Source organism: Panthera onca, chromosome C2, assembly GCF_046562875.1.
Source record: "Panthera onca isolate mPanOnc1 chromosome C2, mPanOnc1 haplotype 2, whole genome shotgun sequence".
In the NCBI taxonomy this organism is placed as follows: Eukaryota; Metazoa; Chordata; class Mammalia; order Carnivora; family Felidae; genus Panthera; species Panthera onca.
The window spans coordinates 9108596-9132397 of NC_138347.1; the positions used below are offsets into that span (position 1 = coordinate 9108596).

Genomic DNA, 23802 nt, shown 5'->3' on the forward strand with positions numbered 1-23802 from the left:
GTAATACTATAATCCTAGGGCAGTTTTCTGCTTACCTCCAAGACATATAAAACACCTAGGTCTGTAATATAATGAAAGGTATGCTGTTCTGTTTGAGAAAGATTGTCTTCCTCAACTCTCATTAACCTGTAGTAATCCTACATAAGGCTGTACAGGAAATTTCACAAAAAGAAATATTCAACAATTATTGTGCCCACTCCATGCTGACTAGGCAGCCAAAAATGGGCTTCAAAGTAAATGTGGTGGGACATTTAATATTTTTGATACTTTTTTATACTAAAGATCATTTCTTTGTTCTATAAAAACACTGCATTTAACCATGATTGGCAGTCCTGACACAAGGAAAATCCTGGCAAAATGGATGGAGAGTTTCTGCTTACCTTATTTCCATGAATAAAATATTTCAGAAGATAAGAATTTATAGAAAAGAAACATTACGGGTCAATTCACTTACAACTTCTCTTATCAGGAGTATAATTCCATTTTTTAAAAATCCTGTTTAAACTTCTCTGTAAGAAAACCAAAGGTAACATTTCCATCTGTAGTATGGCACAGCCCTCGCTTCAGAGAAAAATACTTTGGGAACGAGAAAAGATTGCACAAAGGCTGGGGCAACCTGAAGAGCTCTTGGCGAAAAACACTGAAGTCCTCTAGGGGAATAAAAAAATATGTGCAGACTTAATTACAAATATTTACATTTCAAAACCGAATCTTGAGTTAGCTATTCAGCTGCTCAGTACCAATGATTCACAGGCATTTCAAAAGGTGTGATAATGTGTCCACAGTATTTGTGACCACACTTGAATGCATAGAATACAGTAAAGATTATGGTTCTTCAGTCTGTTACCTATCATATCTATAAAACAAAATTGTTTACATTTTGAAAGCTGTACAACCAAAAAGATTAAGCAAATATTTTTATTATCTCACATAAGATATACCTTAGGTGCTACTGATTTCACTCATTTGTTCAACAACTTGCCCTAAAATTTCATCAACCACATCAACATCGTAATTCACTTGCTGAAGATCGAGATCAGGTACAATCATGGCCAACAGCTGTCCTACGTTAACTCGAAGAGATCGAAGTTTGAGGCTGCAAACAGAAATATTACATCTGTTAGATGAACGTCCTGCCACAGTTTAATATTCACATGGAGCCTAAAATTTAAGTGATACATGAAGTTGCTTAACTTAATAAGTTAATACGTAGTATTCATCTCTTGGTAAGTAGAGTGTTTCAAAAAACTAGTGGCTCTGGTTCCAACTAATACGATTTTAATTTGCAACTGAAGAAAACATGGACTGGTGAAATACATTTAATTGCAAGATGTTATTTATAACATAAAATATTATCACCTGGAAAACAGTAGGGGTATACTAGTGAGAACGCTGGTCTAAGAATAAGAATGCATCTCTTTGGGGGCACCTGGGTGGCTCAGTCGGTTAAGCAACTGACTCTCGATTTCAGCTCAGGTCATGATCTCAGGGCTGGTGAGATCCAGCCCCTCGTCAAGGGGCTCTCTGCTTGGGATTCTCCCTGCCCTTCCCCAGCTCGTGCTCGCTCTCTCTCTCTCTCTCTCTCTCTCTCAAAAATAAATAAATAAACTTAAAAAAAAGAATGCATCTCTGAATTTCAGCTTGTGAGGAAAATAAAAACGGATTTGTTCTCAAACTGAGGGTTGATGGGGGGTGGGAGGGAGGGGAGGGTGGGGGATGGGTATTGAGGAGGGCACCTTTTGGGATGAGCACTGGGTGTTGTATGGAAACCAATTTGACAGTAAATTTCATATATTAAAAAATAAAAAATAAAAAAAATAAAAAAAAATAAAAAAAGTCACTGAAATTTGAAAACTCTTCCAATAAATCTGTTTTCAAAAAATAAAAAAAAAAACAAAAACAAAAAACGGATTTGTTCTCTAAAACATTTCTATGAGATACCGTCCTTGTGTAAGAGGAAAAGGAAATGGTTCAAGGGGTCATAAGCTCACAAAACTTTGGGCTAACTAATGTTAAACAAGTTTTTTTAGATGCAGGACCTCCCTGGACCTTTCATACGCTAAAATTCACAGGCTGCCCATTTTACTAGGCATTTATAGGGAATGGTGTTTTGCTAAAAATACTGGGAATCTCTGGATTAGATGATCATTATCATTCCTTCCAAATGAAATACACATATCTGAATATCAACATCCTAGACTTTAAATACCTACAATTATTCAGCAGCCTTTGCTTCAAAGACTGAGTGAAACCAAGGGCCCTGAATGTTACAGTTGCTCTTATTCTGTCCCCCCCCCCCCCAAATGAAGGCAGCCCACATTTACTTTAGATACTGATCTAAGGTGGAAATCTCTGAAGAGTCAAGATACTCATCCTTGGGTTGACAATGCACAGAAATGTGATTTTAAGCATGTTTTGTGAGCTTACAGGGTAAGGTTCTGTTGGTCCTTAGACAAAATTTTACATCATTCCCACGCCAGCCATTTTTTGTCCAAGCTTCCCCACTCATCTTCCATCAGAGGCCCATGGTTCAAACGCGTTTCTGCTTTGCTTTTCAGAAGTTATTAACCATTCTATATCCTTACCAAGAATATCCTCTTTATCATAATCACAACCTTTTATCTACATGAAAAGTTGGCAAAAGACTAGTAGGACCCAGTGACCTCTTACATGTCCTTTTCTTTAAGTCTTTTGATTGTCCCTGGCTGATTCCTCCTGTCCACCGGACATGCCACAGATTCTTATTTTTAGTGTACAGAACAGCACTGTCCAAGAGAAAGATTCTGAACTCCATACGCAACTTAAAATGTTCAAATAGCCAAAGTAAAAAGTAAAATGCAACTGTAAACTTAACTGTAGTTATACATGTAACCCAATGTAACTAAAATATTATTTCATCACATAATCAAAGTACATTATTTTTTTTTTGATGTTTATTTTATTTTGGGGACAGTGAGCGTGAGCAGGGGGTGGGGGAGTGGGGCAGAGAGAGAGGAGGGACAGAAGATCTGAAGCAGGCTCCACAATGACAGCAGCGAGCCCAACACGGGGCTCGAACTCATGAACGGTGAGATCACACCCTGAGCTGAAGTTGGACACACAACCAACTGAGCCGCCCAGGCACCCCTCAAAATATGTTATTAATGAGATATTTTACATCCTTTTTCCTTTTTCATACTAAAACTTCAAAATTTTATTTTTTTTATTTATGTTTATTTATTTCTGAGACAGAGAGAGACAGAGCATGAGTGGGGGAGGGGCAGAGAGAGAGGGAGACACAGAATCAGAAGCAGGCTCCAGACTCTGAGCTGTCAGCACAGAGTCCAACACGGGGCTCGAATTCACAAACCGTGAGATCATGACCTGAGCCGAAGTCAGTCGCTCAACCGACTGAGCCACCCAGGCACCCCAAAATTTTATTTTTTATTCTATACTTAAAGCACATCTCAATTCAGACTAGCTAAATTTCAAGTGGTATATACCTATACTATTTTGGAAAGCACAGGTTTAAAAGATCAGTTAAAAAAAAAGTAAAAAATGAAAGATCAAAGATCATCAGTTACTCAAAGATCAGTGTGCAAGAGAACCATCTTAGAGATTGTTTAAAAATTTCTAAAAAAGTTTCCAAAAGTTTAGGGGCTCCTGGATGGCTCAGTAAGCGTCCGACTCTTTGATTTCGGTTCAGGTCATGATCTCACGGTTCATGAGTTCGAGTCCCGCATCAGGCTCTGTGCTAACAGCACGAAGCCTAATTGGGATTCTCTTTCTCTCTCTCTCTCTGGAAAATAAATAAACATTAAGAAAAAAAGTTTCCAATTAAATAAAGTACACTGCAGTCCAAGGATCTGCATTTCTACAAGCACCACAGATGCCTGAGGTTCCCAGAAACATCGCTTCTGAGCCTTAGCCCTCCAGGCTTTTCTGTACTGCTCTGCTCCATGTGTATGAACAGATTTACTGAAATCCTTCAAAAACTTAAGTTAAAAAACAAGATAATAATATAACTGATGTCAAGAGACGATGGCGGGAGATCATTTCTCAACAGTGCCTTTTCAGTCTGCAGTCATCCTGTATTAGCAGGAAGAGTTGCCCAGTTTGGGCCCTTAATGGCTACTTTCAGATGGTAAGACATCAACACATCAGCAGCACCATCACCCTCGCCCACCCGAACGTCTGCCTCCCCTACTCTCAGCGCTGAAACAAAACCCCAAGCCCATAGGGTAACCGTTCATTTACTATTTTCTTATTTTCACAGAAGACGTCTTCCTACTAACCACCCGAACTATGGCAATTTTTAGTAACTTTGTGATTACCTACAAGTTAAGATTGGGAGGTCACAGAGTAAAATGAGGACAGCAAACCATAAAGAAATGGGGCCAAGAACAAAAGTAAAAGAAATCCAGGTGAAAAAGTAAGTTTCACGAAATAGTCCCTTGTCTTTTAGTCATGGCCAAATCCACCCTCTTCCGTGATAGCTAACTCAATTTCCACTTTTCCCCAAACAGCATTCCAAACCACTCTAACCAACCACCCGCGCTTTATTTACTCCTTCCAAATTCCTGTGTCTCTTAAGCTGAACTTCCACTGTTCTTTCCCAGAAGGGAAGGATGAGGATGTGTACTTCTTTTGATTGAACAGTATCTGTCTGATGTGTGCTTGCAAATAAGTATCACGCTAACCACGCGGGCCGCCCCGGAGGAATGCCTGGGGTACTATTACCTTTCCCCGTCAGTATAATTTACAGACTCCTCAATGTTACTTGAAGTTGAAACATCTGCTCCTAACTGGTGATTTGTGGATTTTAATTGTTCAATTTCAGTTTTCAGTTCTTCACATTGTGAACGCATTTGTGATTTTTCCATTTCCAATAATTCAACCTGACAAAAAAAAAATTTATTGAGTGTAAAATTTAGAACTAATGCCAAAGTGCAAATTTAAGCTAAGACATGTAGAAAACCTGAGTGATGAACATTACCATCAAAAAAGGGCAAAAAACCCACAGGAAAAAAAAAAAAGCTTCCTCTGTTTGGTGTCACCTCGACATTTCGTCACACTGGAAACAATACCAAAGTGGCTCTCATTTCTTGGACACACTCACCAGCTGGAAGCTACAACAGAAAGCTTATATTGATTTTTATATATTTTGTCATCTGGCTCCAAGCCAATACATCAAGATGAATGTTCAGATGAGCTGTTACGTCGGCATTATTTCCAGCAAGAGGGGGCAGGAGAGCAGCACACTGCTGTTTCCGAAATCTTAGCAGAAAAAGCCTTCTTTCAAACACCACATTAACAGGATACGTAAAATACTTGTTTTTAGAAGGAGCGACCCAAATCTGAATGGAGAGTACACAGAGGCCACTACTTGACGCCTGACACCTACCATTTTTCTCCTTCTCCTTCAGTAAAGGAACCCCTGATAAAGACTACAGTTCCAAGGCGCCCATTAGCCAGGTGGCTAAGTTCTGACAGATGGAACATAAGCGACTTTCAGGGACCACACCCCTCCTCTGTCCTGCTGCTTGGAATGTAGATATACGAGGACTGGACCCGCAGGGCCACCTCCGACCATAACTGCATGCGGAGAAGCGAAGCAACAACGTAGGAGCCTGCTGTCTCAGGCCTGCGGAACCGCCAGTTGGATGTTCGTCTCCGTCTCCTGCCGGCAGACCCGATCGTAACTAATACAGGCTGTCTCTATAAAATGAGGACAGCATCCACCTTGTGTGGTTTTTGCAAGGCCTGTTAATAATGGATGTGAAGTTCCCTATATTTAGTAACTGAGTGCCTCAATGGGGAGAACGGTATTCTGAGCAGGACAATCCTTCATTATCTAGAAATTTCCAGTACCCTATAGTAAATTTACCATACCTGTCACTACGTTAAAATTCCCGTAATGCTCATCTCCTCAACACACGTGTCCATATGCCCCCCAGGACCGCCTCCCCAGCTGAGAAGCAGTGGGGTAGCAGAGTCAATAAACAGGTTGTTACGTAATCTATCCTAATCTAGCAACTGGCAGCTCTTTACGCTTTAGATGCCCGGGGACTCCCATGACTCTTATCACGCTGGCTGACACACTCACCTCACTTTTATACTGGTCCCTCTCCGCAGTGCACTTGTCCAGCTGTCTAAACACGTCATCCAGCTGCACAACCATTTCGTCCACTTCACTTTTGCTCTCACTGTTGGAACACTGATTGCACTCGGCCTTTACGTGCTGCAGAGCACTACACTGTTTCTTCAGCCTTTCTATTTCTTCCAAAGCTTGCCGATACTGAGACACCACGTGGTCCGGACTTTCAGATTTGCCATTAATACTCTCAAGTAAAAACACAGCATCAGTTTCGGTAGACTGATGGCACGTCTCCTTCTTCACGTATCTGTCGTTCAGTTCCAGTATCCTCTGTTGTAACCCTTTGATTTGGTCAGTGAACGCATTACACTGTCTCTTATAATTTTCTTTTTCTTGGGTCAGTAGAAGCAGCTCATTTCTCAGTTCGTTTAACTGGCAACCAGCATCAGCCGCAGATTTATCAAAGGCTTCCTGGGTGTCCTGTATTTTGCCTTCAGCTTCCACACAGGAGGGCAGCGCAGCCGTGTCATTTCTGGCATCTATGTCATCTTCAAGGGTTTCCTCCTTTTTAACAACTACACCTGGGACTTCAGTCTGGGTGGCCGCGGTAGTTCCCTGATCACATCGGGATGACGAGGCGCCTGATGAGCTAGTCTGGCCACAAGGCTCCTTCTCGGCCACAGGCTCCACCTGCAGGCCACTGTGCTCCATGTGACTCTGTTCTGATTTCACTTCAATATCATGATCTACTGCAGGTTTGGGAGTACTGTTTTCTTCCAAGATGATGACATCTTCATCGTCATCATCTTTATAAGCTGAATTTTCAAATGCCTGATTACTCAATCTCCGAGTCTTGGAGTTCAGAATTGACGAACGAGTAGAAAGTCTCCGTTTCAGGCTGGAAAACATTGTATATAGAAAATATAAGACTATACAATATAGAAATGAACAAAACAGATGACCTTGAAGCAATCTAACGATCTTAAAATTCTAAGAAATGTCCGTGCTCGTTTAAAAAAATGACACAGGGGTGCCTGGGTGGCTGTCGGTTAAGCGTGCGACTTCGGCTCAGGTCACGATCTAGCGGTATGTGACTTCGAGCCCCGCGTCGGGCTCTGTGCTGACTGCTCAGAGCCTGGAGCCTGTCTCAGATTCTGTGTCTCCCTCTCTCTCTGACCCTCCCCCATTCATGCTTTGTCTCTCTCTGTCTCAAAAATAAATAAACGTTAAAAAAAAAAAATTTTTTTTTAAATATAAAAAAATAAAATAAAATAAAAAATAAAAAAATGACACAGTACTCCTCGATGATTTGATGAAGTAAAGAGGATTTTCTCCTTATACAGTGGAGGAAACAATTAGACTACTGAGGCTGCTTTAAAGTACCAGCTCTACATACTGCCAAACATCCCTTCATTTGATGTCTCTGGGCATTTCAACGTATCCACGCCCAAAACGGAGCTCCGCAACCCAGCCAGGTCTATTCTTTGTATCCGAGCGAGCTCTTGGCTCTGCACCATTCCCATTCGCTCACTGTAATTTTGACCAGTGTTCAGTGATCAGAGAGGAGCCACACCAACTAAACCAGCATACCCTATCCTTCCATTTTCCCTGCAGTAAAAATCACCTCATTTTGCTCATCAGCTTGGTTTTCTTTGAATTTACCTCCAACTGATTGTCTTTTTCCCCCCTTAAGGAGTGATATCTGTCCTGGTTTGCTGTTTGGGTCCTATGTGTTAGCCCTCATATTTCTCCATCTCAAGAAAGGTTCTTCTTCTGCTTGGCTTTACTCTCTCATAGCAAGGGGGCACAATCTCCAATCAAATCTTGAGAAAGGGTACACAGGACATAAAAAATATAAAACTTTACATCCTGAAAAGTATCTTTATTCACTTCTCAATTTTATGGCCTGCTTGGTTTTTATAAAGCATCATTCCAGGATCATGTACCATTCAGTGTTCCTGCCATTCTAATTCCTGATCTTTTAGCAGGTAACTTGTGTTTTCCCCTCCTGAAAAAAATTATTTTCCCTCGTGTTCTAAAATTTCATGATGTTTCTTAGAATAGATCTTTCTCTCTTTTTTTTTCTTTTACGTTTATTCATTTTTGAAAGAGAGAGAGAGAGACAGTATGGGCAGGAGAGAGGTAGAGAGAGAGGGAGACACAACTCGAAGCAAGCTCTAGGCGCCACACTGTCAGGACAGAGCCCAACGTGGGGCTCGAACTCACCAATTGTGAGATCATGACCTGAACCAAAGTCGGACGCTTAACCGACAGAACCACTCAGATGCCCCAGAATGGATCTTTCCCCAGACATTTTTGCGGAGTATTTGGTGGAAGTTAAGTCTCCTGCTACTTCCTCCCCTTTGTTTTCTCCGATTTCCCAATCTGAAATTCCTTTATTGAGACATTGGCCCTCCTGTATCTTGTCTTTTCCTTTTTCTACCCTCCACCTGCTTATCTTTCTAAGTATGTGTCTGTTCAACACCTACCCACCTCCCAGTAAATTCCAAAGGTTTCTGCTACTCCCTTTGTTTCAGTTGGTACATGTGGTAATCCCTGCCTATCTCTGTGTTTCAGAGTGAGGCTGAATGGAAGCAGTGAGGGCTGGCCCTGTGATTCCAAGCGTGCTCCAACTCTCAGCACCGTCTAGGGCTTTTCTCTTGGGAGCCTGAAGAGGGGAAGAAGGAAGGGGGATTTCTTACCATTTAGTATTCAAACGTTCCCTTACCCCTCCTGTTTCAGAAGAGTGGTTCCCCCACACTGTCAGCAGTGAAACTGGCCCAGAAAGAAAATGTCTTGCCTTCTGACAGAGAAGTCACGTCAACAGACTTGGCAGGTTGTGAAGAGGTCTAGAGAACGACTCTTCCTTAAACTCTCAAATAAGCCTCCTGTACTCACCCATTTTCTACCTTAACAAGTACTCTGTACTCACCCATTTTCTACCTTAACAAGTACTCGATGCTTCCGAGTTTAGAGCATGCCTGGGCTTCCATGGAGTTAATCATTTAACTGGGAGCTGTCCTATTTTTCTTACCAGGCTAATTGCCATTTATCTTTCTTAAGATTCAGTTTCGGTACCACCTTTCCACAGTCTTTGGCTTTATTCTTAAAGCTTCTGTTTTTCTCAAACTCAAATTTCAAATTCTTCAGGCTTTAAAAATTAATGAAAAATTTCTATTCTCTTCTTCTACTTGGATGGAATAAATCACTTTAAAGAATAAATTCCATTGTCTTTTGTCTGTAAGCTTTACAGATTTTGTTTTTTCTTACTTTGTTTGGAACCATCTTTAAGAAGAAAAGCCAAAAATTTTAAGGAGACTAGTTACAAAAAAAAATTCACACAAGTTCTTAGTTAAGTAGCAACCCAGCCCCCAAATACGCCTCTAAAATGCAGGCTACAAACAGCAAACTATTTTAGAACATGCCCCCCTGATGTATATACGCATAAAAGCAATACTTTCTAATCTTTTTGGAGGTCAAACATCCCTGAGGATTTAATGAAGGCAATAAAACCTCTCAGAAAATCCCATCCCGCTATCTCAGAGAACCTCCTTTCAAGGTTGGTTTTCCAACAAAAAGACCAAGTATAATACAGTCAGTCTGATGCCCTAGTTTGTTGGTATCCTGTTTTCTTCTTCACCTGTGTTCATTCTATTCCCTCTGAATGGGCCACCTGCACAGAGAACTGCTTTTAGAATTTCAGGAACCAAGTACTGTATCTCATTACAAAGCCTTTCCTGACCAGTCAAGAGACCTAACTGTTCAATTTACATATCACTCATACATTTCTTTCTCTTTCCCTCTCCATCCACTCATCCAACATACACAGCTTGCCACGAGCTAAGAACTTACAGGTCACACCTGACATTATAGTGTCATATACTATTAACTACTGCATGTTTTTCTTAAATACTGGTAATTCTAAAAGCAGGAACTTTCATACTATATAGAATTTGAAAGGGGTGAAAATTCAATCAAATCCACAACGAATACAACTGATATTTTAAAAATTATTTTAAACAGGTGGCCTAAGTGGGGTGCGGGTTTTGTTTAGACAAAAAAGCAAATTAACTTATCCCTAAGACTTCTTACATGCACGGAACTACAGCTTCTCAGAAGGGCATTATTGCCACACAATGTCAAGTGAAGGCTCTGTTTAGTATTCATTCCCCGAATGGAAAAGCGCATTTTAGCCACTGACTTGTTGCTCTCGGGTTCCGACTGGGGTGAACCTCGATGGTTGTTTAGAAGTCTTGTTGCGTATGTATTTGCCACTTCTGAAAGATGTCCTCTTGGAACACTTTCCTTCACGGGAGAAAAGCTCTGACTTGACACGGTGGGTGTCCGAAACAAGAGTTCAGCATTAATCTGTTGGAAGGAAAAAGTGTGATCTTAAAAGGGCTTTCTTAACATGCCAAGCCCAAAACATGAGATATTATTTTCCCTTCTCCCCTTATCCCAGGAAACACTAAGAACCATCCTAACCATGTAAATTCTTTATGCCACACCAGGGAACAACAAACAGGCCAATAAGCCAAATCCAGCCAAAGAACGGTTTTGCATTTTTAAAGGTGTGAACAAAACAAAGAATACATAACAGAGACTGCATGTGGCCCACAAAGCCTAAAATACTTACTATCTGGTCTTTTACAGCAAGATTGGCTGACCTTGTACTAATAATACAGGACTTGTCAAGACACAAGTAGAAATTCAGTTTTCTAAGAGAAATAAACTGAAGATAAAGTCAAAGATACTGCCTTTAGAATAAGTAAGCCCACTATTCTTTTCACCCAGTTCTGTTGTCACCTCCAAACCCTCATCCTTTACATAAGAAAATATTTCAATGCAATCAAACGCAAACATACAATTCTGCAGCAGACCAAAGCCTCTTACACAAGAAGCACAGCGCCCTACCCACATACTCCGAAAACGCTCCTTAACCACCATTAAGCACGGAGAAAGAGATGGAAGGGCCAGGAAGAGTGGTCAACAAAGAGAAAGAAACACTGTAGCGCTCCAGGCTGGTACTAGAACATGGCTCCCCACGGCTTCCTGGGAAGTTTCCCTGACTGCCTATGGAACAGTAAGATTCTTAACCACTTGCCTTTCCTCAGAAGATGCCCCACGAAATAACAAAACTGAACAGTTTGAATCAAGTTGTTGGGTTAGGAAGGAGGGGTGTAATAAAAGGAGTTCTGTGAAATGAATGAATGAACACAACCACTTCAATTTGTTGTGTGACAGCTTTAATAGCAAGCTTTCAAACTCAATGTTTGCTAAACTAACCACTACCCAACATAAGACACAGCTATAAAATGGAAGGCTTAATTCATTACCCGAGGGATCATTTCTGGTTGTCGGATCCGGAATTTGTCCTTGTCTCTTAAAAAAAGAAAAAAAAAAAAAAAAGATGAAAATGTACGTAAATTTATTTATTATTTTTCAATTGCTTCCCATTGACATACTTGCCATTTCACTGAGTCACTCAAATAGGTACACTGAACTTTGCTTCAATTTCATTATCATCAGTGGTAAGCCTCAGGCAGGAAATACTTTCCACCTCTTATCTCAGTAACGCCCTGATGTCTGCCTCAAGTTCTCCATCCTGACCAGCATTATTCTGACCTTTGAGTGGGAACACCACAACTGGCTTCTAACTGGCTTCTTTGCTCCCAATTCTGCTGCTGGATTTACCCTCAAAAACAGTGCACTCTATATCAAAACCTGGAAGTTCTGCATGAACTCAGCCCCTGCGTGTGGTACACTAGCCGGAAGTTCACCAGGGCTATCGTTCATTACCCAGCTTCTCCCTCCCACCTCTATTTTCCATCGTGTCCATTCACATATTTACTCTAGTTAAAGCCGAACGAATCACTGTTTCCTATACATTCTCATCCTACCCGTCCTTCAAGGCATATTATACAGATGTCCTCCTTGAATTTTCCTCATCTGGGTTTCCCTTCCCATCCCCAGCGAGAGGTCGTCTCTCCTTATGGGCTTCCCAACAGGACTGGATCGTGCCTTTTATGATACTCGTCAACTTGTCGTCAGTAATACGTACATGCCTCACCTTCCCTATTAAGGCTTAAGCTCATACTGGGCAGTACTCTATGATTCATCTGTGTGTGGCCCCTAAAAGACAAACTATTCTGTATGCAGACTATCTTGTAGACAGGACAGCAATAAACAGCAGGTAAAAAAGAGTGGATATCCACACTATACTGTTAAAAAAACAAACCAAAAAAGCACCCGATATTATGCGTCCACAACAAAGTCTTTTTGGGGGTCATAGTCTTCTTCGGGTTGTACGAGCATGATCTTGGAGAAACATCAACGAATGCTGCAGACCCATCGCTGCTGCTAACCTGCGCATTATTTCCCTACCGTACGTTAGTTCGACACTCACTTCTTTTTGTAGGTTTTTTCATAAGTAGGATGCACCACATCTTCATCTTCGGGTTCTTCTGGAACATCACAATTTCTAGTCAGAAAAATCACATGGGAATAACACGTCACCAGCGCCTCTTCATACATCTTGAACAGTACTTTCTGCCTTTCCAAAAAGGGTACTACCAACTGTATGGTACCTGAACTGTGGGTCAGGGTTATTGGAGCAATACCATTTTTCTGGAAGTTGATCTATTCCATCTGGTAATTTTCGCCACTTTAGACAGGAATCACATTGAACCCATGTCTGATCAGGACGTTTCCTGTAACAAAACATAATATTAGCATGAAAATATGGATGCTAAGTATACTTCATTAGGTCTTCTACATCATTTCCACAGCAAAATGCCTCGATTATTTACTTTGTCCCCGAAATGTCCATGACACAATTATTGTCATACAGCAAATTAAAATTTTTAAGCCAACAATTTTGGTTACCTTCAAAAGATTAAAGCTAACAGGTCAATTTCAACAGACTGGGGCACCTGCATGGCTCAGTCAGTTGAGCGCTCAACTTTGGCGCAGGTCATGACTTCACGGCTCGTGAGTTTGAGCCCTGCACCAGGCTCTCTGCTGTCAGCGTACAGCCTGCTTTGGATCGCTTTGGATCCTTTGTCTCCCCCTCTCTCTTTGCCCCTCCTCCGCTAGCCAGCACACAAGGTGCACGCGCACACACATACATATACGCTCTCTCTCTTAAAAATAAACGAACATTGGGGCGCCTGGGTGGCGCAGTCGGTTAAGCGTCCGACTTCAGCCAGGTCACGATCTCGCGGTCTGTGAGTTCGAGCCCCGCGTCAGGCTCTGGGCTGATGGCTCGGAGCCTGGAGCCTGTTTCTGATTCTGTGTCTCCCTCTCTCTCTGCCCCTCCCCCGTTCATGCTCTGTCTCTCTCTGTCCCAAAAATAAATAATAAAAAAAAAAAAAAAAGTTGAAAAAAAAATAAACGAACATTAAAAAAAAAGAGAGACTTAAATGTCCTACTTAAGAGCATACTATTCAATTTGTTCTCTGATAATAAAAACTCAAAATATTGCAAACACCTTGTTTTGAAATTTATATTAAGTTAGCAATTGCAATGTCCAATCTAGTATATTAATTAGCACAATAAAACACTCAAGTACAGAAAACAGACAAGCTATTACTATAACTTAAGCAATTTTTAATAACTCTATTACTGTTATAACTGTATTTTTAGCCTCTACTATAGCATATCTCTGAATATCTACATGCATATTCTTTTACTTTATAAAGTGCTTCATAGTTTTATCATTTGAAAATTACAATGATCCTATGAATAATGTAGGTATTCATTTAACATTTAACAATTATTTATTAACAATTCATTTAATCTATGAAGACTGGGGCACCTGGGTGGCTCAGTCTGGTTAAACATCTGACTCTTGATTTTGGCTCGGGACATGATCTCATGATTTATGGGTTCAAGCCCCAACTCAGACTCTGTGCTATCAGCAGGGAGCCTGCTTGGGATCCTCTGTCTCCTCTGCTCCTCTCCCACTTGTACTCTCTCTCAAATAAATAAACATCTAAAAAATAGTATTTTTTAAATAAAAAAAAATGAAGACTTCACCTTAATGCCAATAACTTTTTATTTTTATTTTAAGTATTCTTTACTTAAGTAATCTCTATACCCCACGTGGGGCTTGAACTCACAACCCCGAGACCAAGAGTTGCATACCCTTCTGACTGAGTCAGCCAGGTGCCCCTCTAACCAACACTTTTGAAATCTAGTTTTTTAAAAATGCATTTATAGTTAGATAAACTTCAAATAATCTAGAAGTTTATAAAGTAAATACAAGTCTCTTATTTTAGGAACCTACCATTGTTCATTTTTTTAAACCCTGGCACAATTTTCTATGCTTAAAAAACTAAAAAAAATAAAATGGGAAATTAATACACTGAACTGCATCTTTTTGTTCTTCATTACACATCTTGGTCATCTTTCCATCAGTACACAGCTATTAGTCATAAATAGAGCTGGTACTGTGTGCTACCAGCTTGTCTGGCATATTTTTAAGTCTTACAACTCTAGGAGGTGAGTGTTACTAAAATGTTCCCATTTTACAAGTGAAAAAGTAAACCTGTAAGAGGCCAAGTAATATGTTCAATGTTGCATCATTATTTAAGCAGAATTACAATCGAAATTCAGGTCTGCTTTAGACTCATGATCCTATTACACAAGACAAAGGTTTTTCAAACAATGAGTACAACCCATTAGTGGATCATGAAATCAATATAATGGGGCAAGACTTGCATTTTTAAAATAAGTATCAGCATGTAACATTTGGGTAAACACTATTTCATGCATCTTTTGCGTGCATGATGTATAAATGTATATATTCATTGGTTCATTTCATGGTGTGCTGACTGGAGCTGTAGAACTTACATCGGACTATGGGTTAGTCAAAAGTTTGTGAACACTGTACAATCACTATACCCTCCCCATATCACATCTTGATATTAGAATGGTTGACATTTTTTCATGTACGTACTGAATATCTTCAACTGGCAAATTTAGAGGATATTCTGAATTTTTCTTGACTTTCATTTCATTCCAGTAATCATTCAGCTTTTCTCCTAGTGCTGCTATTGTCAGCCTTAAGAAAGAAAATCATAAAATCAATTTAAGAAAAAAAAAAAAAAGATTACATCTATGTCAAACACAGAGAAAGCACAAACAACCTAGTAATGATTGTGTGGACATTATGGGGGAGAAGGGATGATGACTCCCAAAGGTACAGTGAATAAAGAAGGCTCTTGTGGCAATTTTCTTTAAGGACATTAAGAAGTTCCTAGAGGGGCACCTGGGTGGCTCAGTCGGTTAAGTGTCCGACTTCGGCTCAGGTCATGATCCCGCGGTTCGTGATTTTGAGCCCCACATCCGGCTCTGTGCTGACAGCTCAGAGCCCGGAGCCTGCTTTAAATTCTGTGTCTCCCTCTCTCGGCCCCTCTCCCGCTCACACTCTCTCTCTCAAAAATAAACAAACATTAAAAAAAAAAAAAAAAAAAAAGTTCCTAGAGCAGAGCCAGAGCCAGGACCATCTTTGAAGACACAAACAGTAATATTTTGTGTCCTCTGTTGGGAAAATCTGCTGCAGGCCACTTAGTGGGAGAATCGCAGGCTCTGAATTCCAACCCCAACCAATACAAGCTTCAAGTCAGAATAAATGTAGGCAATCGTTACCAGCAAGTATACTTCAAAATAGTTTCTGTCCCACAATTAAGACTGTCCGTTCTTCCCCAGTAAGACGTTAATAAAAAGCAAATCAATGGGATCTACTGAGATAAAGAAGGCTAAGGCCATCCTTAAGCAATCACCTGAGTTCAGCACCTACTCACACACAAGGTACAGTCAGTGTAACATTCTAAATTTAAAATAAAGCTTTCAAACTCGATATTTGAAATTTCATATTCTACACTGGCAGGCTGAATCAGACACTTCTATACCCAACCATTATCTCTCACTAAATTTTCCTCCATGATCACATAACACATAAGCATTCAAAGGAAAATGAATCTTCTCTCCCAGATATATCCCCTCCCTGCATCTCATGTTTTCAATCCCTCTTCGTCCCTTTTTCTCATCACCTCTATTCCTTAGTCCAGAAGACTGCACCCATTTCTGCTGAGAATACACCGAGGAGTGGAGCTGTGGGGTCATAGGGGTGTGCATTGATGTTTGGCTCTACTTGATAATCTAACAGTTTTCAAAACTGATCAATTCTCATACCCACTAGCAATGACGAGAGTGCCAACTGCCCTACATGCTCTTACTCATTTTAAATAACTTTTCCATTTCTGCCCATTATGATCAATACTTTTTGCATCTTGTTTTAAAAACCCGCTTACTACTGGTTCTGAAAATTTTCTTGTTTCCATTTTCTGTTTTTGTCTTTCTCATTTAGGTCTAAAGTCCATCTGGTATCAATTTATTGCTACATCTGAGGCAGGAGCTGTATTATCCATACAAACTGCCAATTGACCCAGCATTGTTGGAAAGATGATCATTTTCCCACTACACTATGATGTAATCTTTGTCATAAATCAGGTCATCGAATGTATAAAAAGTGGGGGGTTATTTTGGGCTTCTCCATTTCACTAGACTGTTTATCCTTTCATTAATACCACACTTGGTGAATGGCAGCTTTGTAAGTGTTGGTATTTAATAGTATTAAGTTTTCTTGCTTTGTCGTTCTTTAATGATTGTCTTTAAGTATCTTGGCTCTTCTGACTTTCCACATAAAGTTTAGAATAAGCCTATTAATATCAACAGCAACACACACTGGCAGGGATTTTTTTTAAAAACTGGAATTATATTTAATTATTTTGGAGAAAAACTGACATTTTATAATATTCAGCCTTCCAACTCGTAAACTTGGTATATCTACTCATTGAGGGCTTTAATTTTACTCCACAATATTTCATAGTTTTCAACGTGTATATTGCATATTTTATTTATCCCAAAATCAAGTACTTGATTTTTTTGATACTTAGTAGGACTTTTTAAAAATTTCACGTTCTGGTTTTTAGTCATTGGTAAACAAATACACTCATTTCTGAATACTTCTTATCCAGCAACCCTAGACTACATAGTACTTAACTTGTTACTTTATTAATTCTAAATCTGTGGATTATTTTGGACTTTCTATATACTTAATACTGTCTTGTACAGGAAAGTTTTATTTCTTCCTTTCCCACCCTTGTAACTTTCACTTCTTTTTCTTCCCTTATTATTCAAAAATGGTGGATAGCAGATACCCTTGTCTCATCTTCACCCTTAAGGGTAAAGCTATCAATAATTCACCAGTAGGAATGACGCTTGGTGTTCTGTGTACATGCTCCTAATTGCTACTATGCCCTTCCATTAATCGTTTTGTAAGTGTCCCTTTTTTTTTCTAAATTACAAATTTGTGTTGTGATTTATCAAGTACTTTTTCTTAGCTATGAAAATAACCTCTGAGAGTTTTCTTTTCTCACATCAATGTGATGAACTGCATTGATTTGGAATATTAAAACTACCCATGTCATCTCGGAATATACTCCAACTGGTTTTAATGTATTAATTTTTCTTTTTATATATATCACTGGATGGTATTTGCTATTATTTTAATTAAGATTTTTATATCTTGATAATGAGAGGAATCAACACAAATTTCCCTTCTTGTAATATATTCATGAGTTGACTAACAAAGTTATGTGTCCTCATAGTATGTTGTAAGTTTTCTAAAAATTGATTCAATTTCAAAGGAATGTACCCGATTCATCTAAGATGGCGAGTAATTGTTCATATTATTCTTCTGATGTTTTTGTGTCCATAGATCTGTAGTCATGTCCTCCTTTTCATTTCTGATAGTAATGATTGCTATTTTCTCTTTTTTTCCCTTTTATTGCCAGATGCTTATAGATTTTACTACTCTTATCAAAGAACAAACTTTGAGCTTTTTGATTTTTTCTGTTATGAACTTGTCTCTCAGCTTCAAATCCAGTCTTCTTTGCTCAGATTTCTGATTCTAAAACTTGATGGTATAAATATTTATCCTTCGGCAGCCCGAAAAATGTTAAACTGGATTAACAGGGCAATGAACTTGCTAGGTGATGATAGCAGGACACATGTTCTTCATGTTCTGGTATGCGGTGTTATTGTTTGACTAGAGTCCAGTGGCCCCCCAGAGGGGCTCTAAGCTGTGTTCTCTAGCTATGCTCTGCCCCCAGCAGCCCACGACCTCCAGCAACAAAGACCAGTTCCAGTGTGCCCACATCCTTGCGCAAAGACAGGTCTCCTCTACAGAACAGCTCCAGCACACCCACACCCTCTGGCAATAGTGGACCACATCTACAGACCAGCGCTGGCCAGGCCTTCTATCAAGTTTCTTACCATGGCAGGTAGCTTGTTCCTGTGTTTGTCTGAATCTCTGTTGGGGGGGGTGGGGGGGTCCTGTTCTAGTTCCTTTATTGTCTATTCTTTTCTAACCACGAGGTAATCGTCTTTCATATCTGCTAGTTCTGGATACCTGTTGTCCTCTTTTACCCCTTCTGGTAATCACCCTCTACTATCTTAGTTAATAATCCTTAGATTAAATTATCCTCATTAAAAAAAAACAGGAGTAGGATCTGCCTCAGGAGTGAACTCTGAATGTGTATTGATTTTCTCTATGTGTGTTTCCTAATTCACTGATTTTGCTCTCACCTTTATTATTTTCTTCCTTCCACTTTCTCTGTTGTTTTATTTCTGTTGCATTTATTTGAATAAAGGGCCTGTTGCATTATCTTTATCACAAATGTTCCTATGTTTACATTCTATTCGTTATATATGCTCAATAGGAAAACTGTGCTTCCTAAAGTTATAAGTCACATTGATGGTCATATTCATCCTATGGCTTCTAACCATTCTTAAAAGATAAGAGTATTTCTGTCTAAGGCTCATAGGACAAAATTACCTTAAAGTTCCCAACTAATAAGCACAAAGTGTCAGGACATTACATAATAAATGCTGACACCAAGAAAGCAAGCACACCCTCTATATTTTCCACAAAGCTCAGAAATACTTCATCAATAAAGATAGGAGAGAATGTATTCCTACTTGTGATGGAGTAGAATACAATTCCTAGGATGGGAGAAGATGGTTAAATGTGTTTTCCATCCATGCCTCTCACCTACCAATTTTCTTAAAGTTCTATGCTATAAAAACATCCACAAGACAGAAAAAAAAAAAATTTCAGCTAAGGAAAAATTATGACAGTATTTCTAAAACTGTAAAAAACCGGTAACTTAAATAGGTAACATACCTGTACTCATTAGTATAGTCAAAATCTTGTTTATTATGAGTTGGCTTTAGGAAATTACACTCTATAATTCCCACCACTCCAACACCCATGTTGTTTGCCTGAAAAAGAAAATAAAATCAGTGTTGTAAGCATAAGACATGATACTCAACATGATTACCCTTCCACAAGGATTTACAATTTGTACGAAACATTTTTCTACATTTTATGTCATGATTCGTAGAAAATTTCAATTGAAAAGTAGTGTCTCGTAGATAATTTTACTTTTCTAGAAGTTAATTCCCAAATATATTAGAGCCTTCCTCCAAAACACTTTCACTGTTGTCAAATATCCATTTAGACAAGTATTACCCCCAATTTTATCCAAGAGAAACAGACCACCTCTACTGGGATGTATTTCTTACACAGCAGAAACCACAACTAACTCCTTTCTATATCCACAAAGACTAGCCAAGACTCTAGCAATAATATGCCAAAAGTTTGCTAGATAAAAATTAAAATCATTTATCCAAAGTTACACATCTGGTTGTTAATGGTGATGGAATAAAAACCTAGGTCAGTTGAAGTCAAGTTATTTTAAAAATGCTACTAGCTAAAATATTGAACTCAGAGTATATGAGTCACATATTCTGATTACCTATGTGTGATCAGCAAGTGTATTTTACTCACAATTGTAGCAGAGTCGACAAAAGGAAAAAGTGGAAGAATATATAACTTACGTAGCGAAAATGTTCATAAACAGAGCAACTATAGAAGAAACCATGCAAAACTAACCATAATCCCACTCTACCAAAACCATCAGTGGTTTGTCTCATTCGATCAGTAAACCACAATAGCCTTCAATGTGTGGGTCCTGTTTGCCTCCTTTCGAGCCTCATCTTCTTGCCTCTCTCCCATTACTCTCGCGACCTAACATCTGCCCCCAGGCAGAGCAAACTACTCCCTTAATGAGGTCATGTTCTCAGAAGCCTCTTTCCCTTCCTGGGCAGATATTTTTCTCTGCCTGGGAAACCCTTGCCAGACTTTCAACACAATAACATCAACTAAGACTCCATCACCATGCTCTCCAGAAAGCTTCTTCTGATGCTTCTGACTTGTACTACAGTCCCCTCACCAGAAAGAGCTCTGAGAGCATGCTCTGTACCTTATCATCTTTTTATTCTGATCATCTAGCATGGCAAATCCTATCAAATATCTGACACCTTTTTAAAAACTGTTTATTGAGTTCAAAGAATGCAAATACTATAGGCAAATCCATCACCTGGTAGAGAAAAATAAAAGTTGGCTGTAAAAGCCTATTTTTTTACCAGGTCAAGCTTAACCAGAAATTATACACAATGCAAACATAATTGGGTTGGAAAAATGGGCTGTGTACCTTACTTTGGTCATTTCATCAATGATAAAAGAAAAAAATAATTAATATTCTGTCACAGATACACGGTTTATTTTGAAAACCAAAGCACCTGAGAAATAAGGCTTATTACCAAAAATGAATTTCCAATTACCAGTGAAATTTAGTGACTTTAATTATAGAATACTTCTGTTGAAAATTACTAGTTGGATTATAAATGAAAATTAGTTTTTTAAATGTGATTGATACTGCATATCATGGTTGCCATATTTCTGTATTTATTTATTTTTTAATGTTTTATTTCTTTGAGAATGAGAGAGCATGAGCTGGGGGAGGGGCACAGAGAGGGAGGGGGGGAGAGAGAGAAAATTCCAAGCAGGCTCCAACACAGAGCCCAACAAGGGGCTCAATCCCATGAACCATGAGATCATGACCTGAGCCAAAACCAAGAGTTGGATGCTTAACTGACTGAGCCACCCAGGCGCCCCTCTACATTTATTTTTTGACTGAAATTAGTGGTTACCAAGAAGAGCCCAACAAAGTTTATTTACTTTTGCAAAAATGCTATATTCGGGACTTGTGTCGATGTAAAACATGTAACAGAGTTACAACCCTTACTACATAATATTGAAGATAAACCCACACTATTATACTGTGTAGAGCTCACATCATTCTACAAAGAATTTAGAATGAAATAAGATGAACGGAAAATGAAAACCATAGAACTGGAAAACAAAATATGCCTAGACACAAAACCTTTAACAAACTTGATTTTCAGAACTTATCACTCAATCCTTAACACATATACCCCCAAAAAACCTTTCTGTGAAAACATGTTTAAGGATGAACAAACAAGCATAGTGTGGGTAATGTTCATCAACCTAAATTGAATTCTACAACAACGGAAGTGGTTTAGGAGGAAGGCCTAATATATTTAGGAATTAACTCCAGAGAAGTACTCACCTATATGATCCTGTTTTTCTGGCTATTGAGTCAGGACTAAATAAAACCAATTTCATCCCAGAAATAATCACAGATCCATATCCAGATGCAGTCAAAAGATCTGCATTCGGGCCTAAGATCCATACTCATTTTAGGTCTGGGCAAGTTACCTAACTTATTGGCCCCAATTTCCTCAACTGTAAAACAGAGATAAAATATTCTGTCCCCCTCGTAAGATTATTTGGACCAAATGGGAAATGCAAAAGTATTTTAAGTTCAAGTGCCATACCAACATCATTAAACACATTGACACTTAAAAGTTATTACACAAAGCATGTTATTTCACATTTGACCCAGTAACATGGTATTTTAACTTTATAAAAGATATTTTCAGATCTACAGCTTACCCTTAACTGACATCCAACTTTTTCATAAGCTTTGATGAGTCTATTTCTGTGATACATCATTATCCCATAATGGTCTTTATTTCTGCAGTTGAATCCAAATGTAATTCTCACTGTTTTAGTCTTAAATGTTAAGGAAAATTCTGAACATGCCACCTCACTTCCTTCAAATCATCCTTTCTAAGTCATTTTTTAATGAATCCCAAAGTGCATAAAAAAGGGCAAAGTTGGAGAGGACTCCATACCAGAATAAAAGGAGAAAGGGGGAAGAGGAATACACTTTATTAATGTGTCTTTATATGGCGTCATAAAAAGGAAGATAAAGGATACTAAAAACTTGGGTCGATAAACATCACGTTCAATGTAGGCAAGACTCTTTGAAACCAGCTGTGTCTTCACCTTCTGTCCACGTAATATTATCTGCATTCTTGGCTTTAGATACAATATACTGCAGTAAGCCTGCAAAGACACACAATAATATCTGTCTTTTCCAAATAATTACCCACAAAGGTGTTCAACTTTACTGATATATGTATTTAGAAAGAAAGCTATGACCTCGCTTTGATAAAGGACCCATGAACTCTTCAACAATACAGACTATAAAGCTGTTATTGGTTAACATTTGATTGCTCTTCTTTAAAAATGAAACTCAATATACTAAAGCCAGAGAAATGGTGTGCAGAAAACAATCTATTGACCTATACAAATGCCATATTAAATTGCAAATAAACTTTTCAAAAAGTTACAAAACGGCGTATGTGGTATGATCTCATTTTAATTTTTTTTAATGCACATATGTACAAAAAAAGGGACTATATTTTCTGACTCTTCTGTCAAATATATATATTGCTATACATTTTAATTTTTGTTAATGTTTATTTTTGAGAAAGAAAGAAAGCGAACAAGCGCGGGGCAGAGAAAGGGAGACACAGAATCCAAAGTAGGCTGAGCTGTCAGCACCGAGCCCGACATGGGACTCAAACCCACCAATCGTGAGACCATGACCTGAGCCAAAGTCAGTTGCTTAACTGACTGAGCTACCAAGGCACCCCTATTGCTATTATATTTTATTTACTATTTTTTAAATTTTCTTTCTTAATGTTTATTTATTTTTGAGAGAGAGACAGAGAGCGAGTGAGTGCACAAGCAAGAGAGGGGCAGAGAGAGCGAGACACAGAAGCCTAAGCAGGCTCCAGGCTCTGAGGTGTCAGCACAGAGCCCAACACAGGGCTCAAACCCACAAAGTGTGAGATCATGACCTGAGTGGAAGTCGGACACTCAACCAACTGAGACACCCAGGTGCCCTGATTGCTATTATATTTTAAAAGTAGCAATAAATTTTATTTAGGCAAAAATGACAAAAAATCTAATACAGACAAAAGAGTCTATTATATACTTCAAAAGGAAAATATCATAAATAATATACCAACACTTATGCTGAGTAAATAAGCTTAGTATTTTTTTCAAAATTGAGTTGTAACAATCAGCAGGAATCTAAATGTGTTTTCAATTTTTTTTTTTAAGTTAGTTTGTCTATCTATCTATCTAATCGCTATACCCAATGTGGGGCTTGAACTCACGACCCTTGAGATCAAGAGTTGCATGCTCTTCCAACTGAACCAGGCCAGGCACCCATTTTCAATTCTTTTTTTTTTTTAAGAGAGAGAGAACTCGCAAGTGGGAGAGGGAAGAAAGGGAGAGGGAGAAGGAAAGGGAGAGGGAGAAGAAGAAAGAGAATCCCAAGCAGGCTCTGTGCCAACACAGGGCTTAGATCCCATGA

The 23802-nt window shown here is 39.0% G+C and overlaps 1 protein-coding gene across 1 annotated transcript in view; it reads right to left on the bottom strand.

The window, feature by feature from the left end:
- Positions 1 to 900: 900 nt before the first annotated feature.
- MORC3 (MORC family CW-type zinc finger 3) overlaps positions 901 to 23802 on the bottom strand; it is a 39294-nt gene continuing 16392 nt past the window's right edge. The window contains exons 7-17 of the mRNA XM_078452803.2: positions 22353 to 22481; positions 22026 to 22145; positions 19329 to 19426; positions 15036 to 15140; positions 12664 to 12786; positions 12483 to 12557; positions 11413 to 11458; positions 10278 to 10444; positions 6086 to 6974; positions 4720 to 4877; positions 901 to 1096 (exon numbers count right to left, since the gene is read on the bottom strand). Coding sequence (XP_078308929.2) covers positions 943 to 1096; positions 4720 to 4877; positions 6086 to 6974; positions 10278 to 10444; positions 11413 to 11458; positions 12483 to 12557; positions 12664 to 12786; positions 15036 to 15140; positions 19329 to 19426; positions 22026 to 22145; positions 22353 to 22481 — 2064 coding nt within the window. The 3' untranslated portion in view covers positions 901 to 942. The remainder of the gene's footprint in view (positions 1097 to 4719; positions 4878 to 6085; positions 6975 to 10277; positions 10445 to 11412; positions 11459 to 12482; positions 12558 to 12663; positions 12787 to 15035; positions 15141 to 19328; positions 19427 to 22025; positions 22146 to 22352; positions 22482 to 23802) is intronic.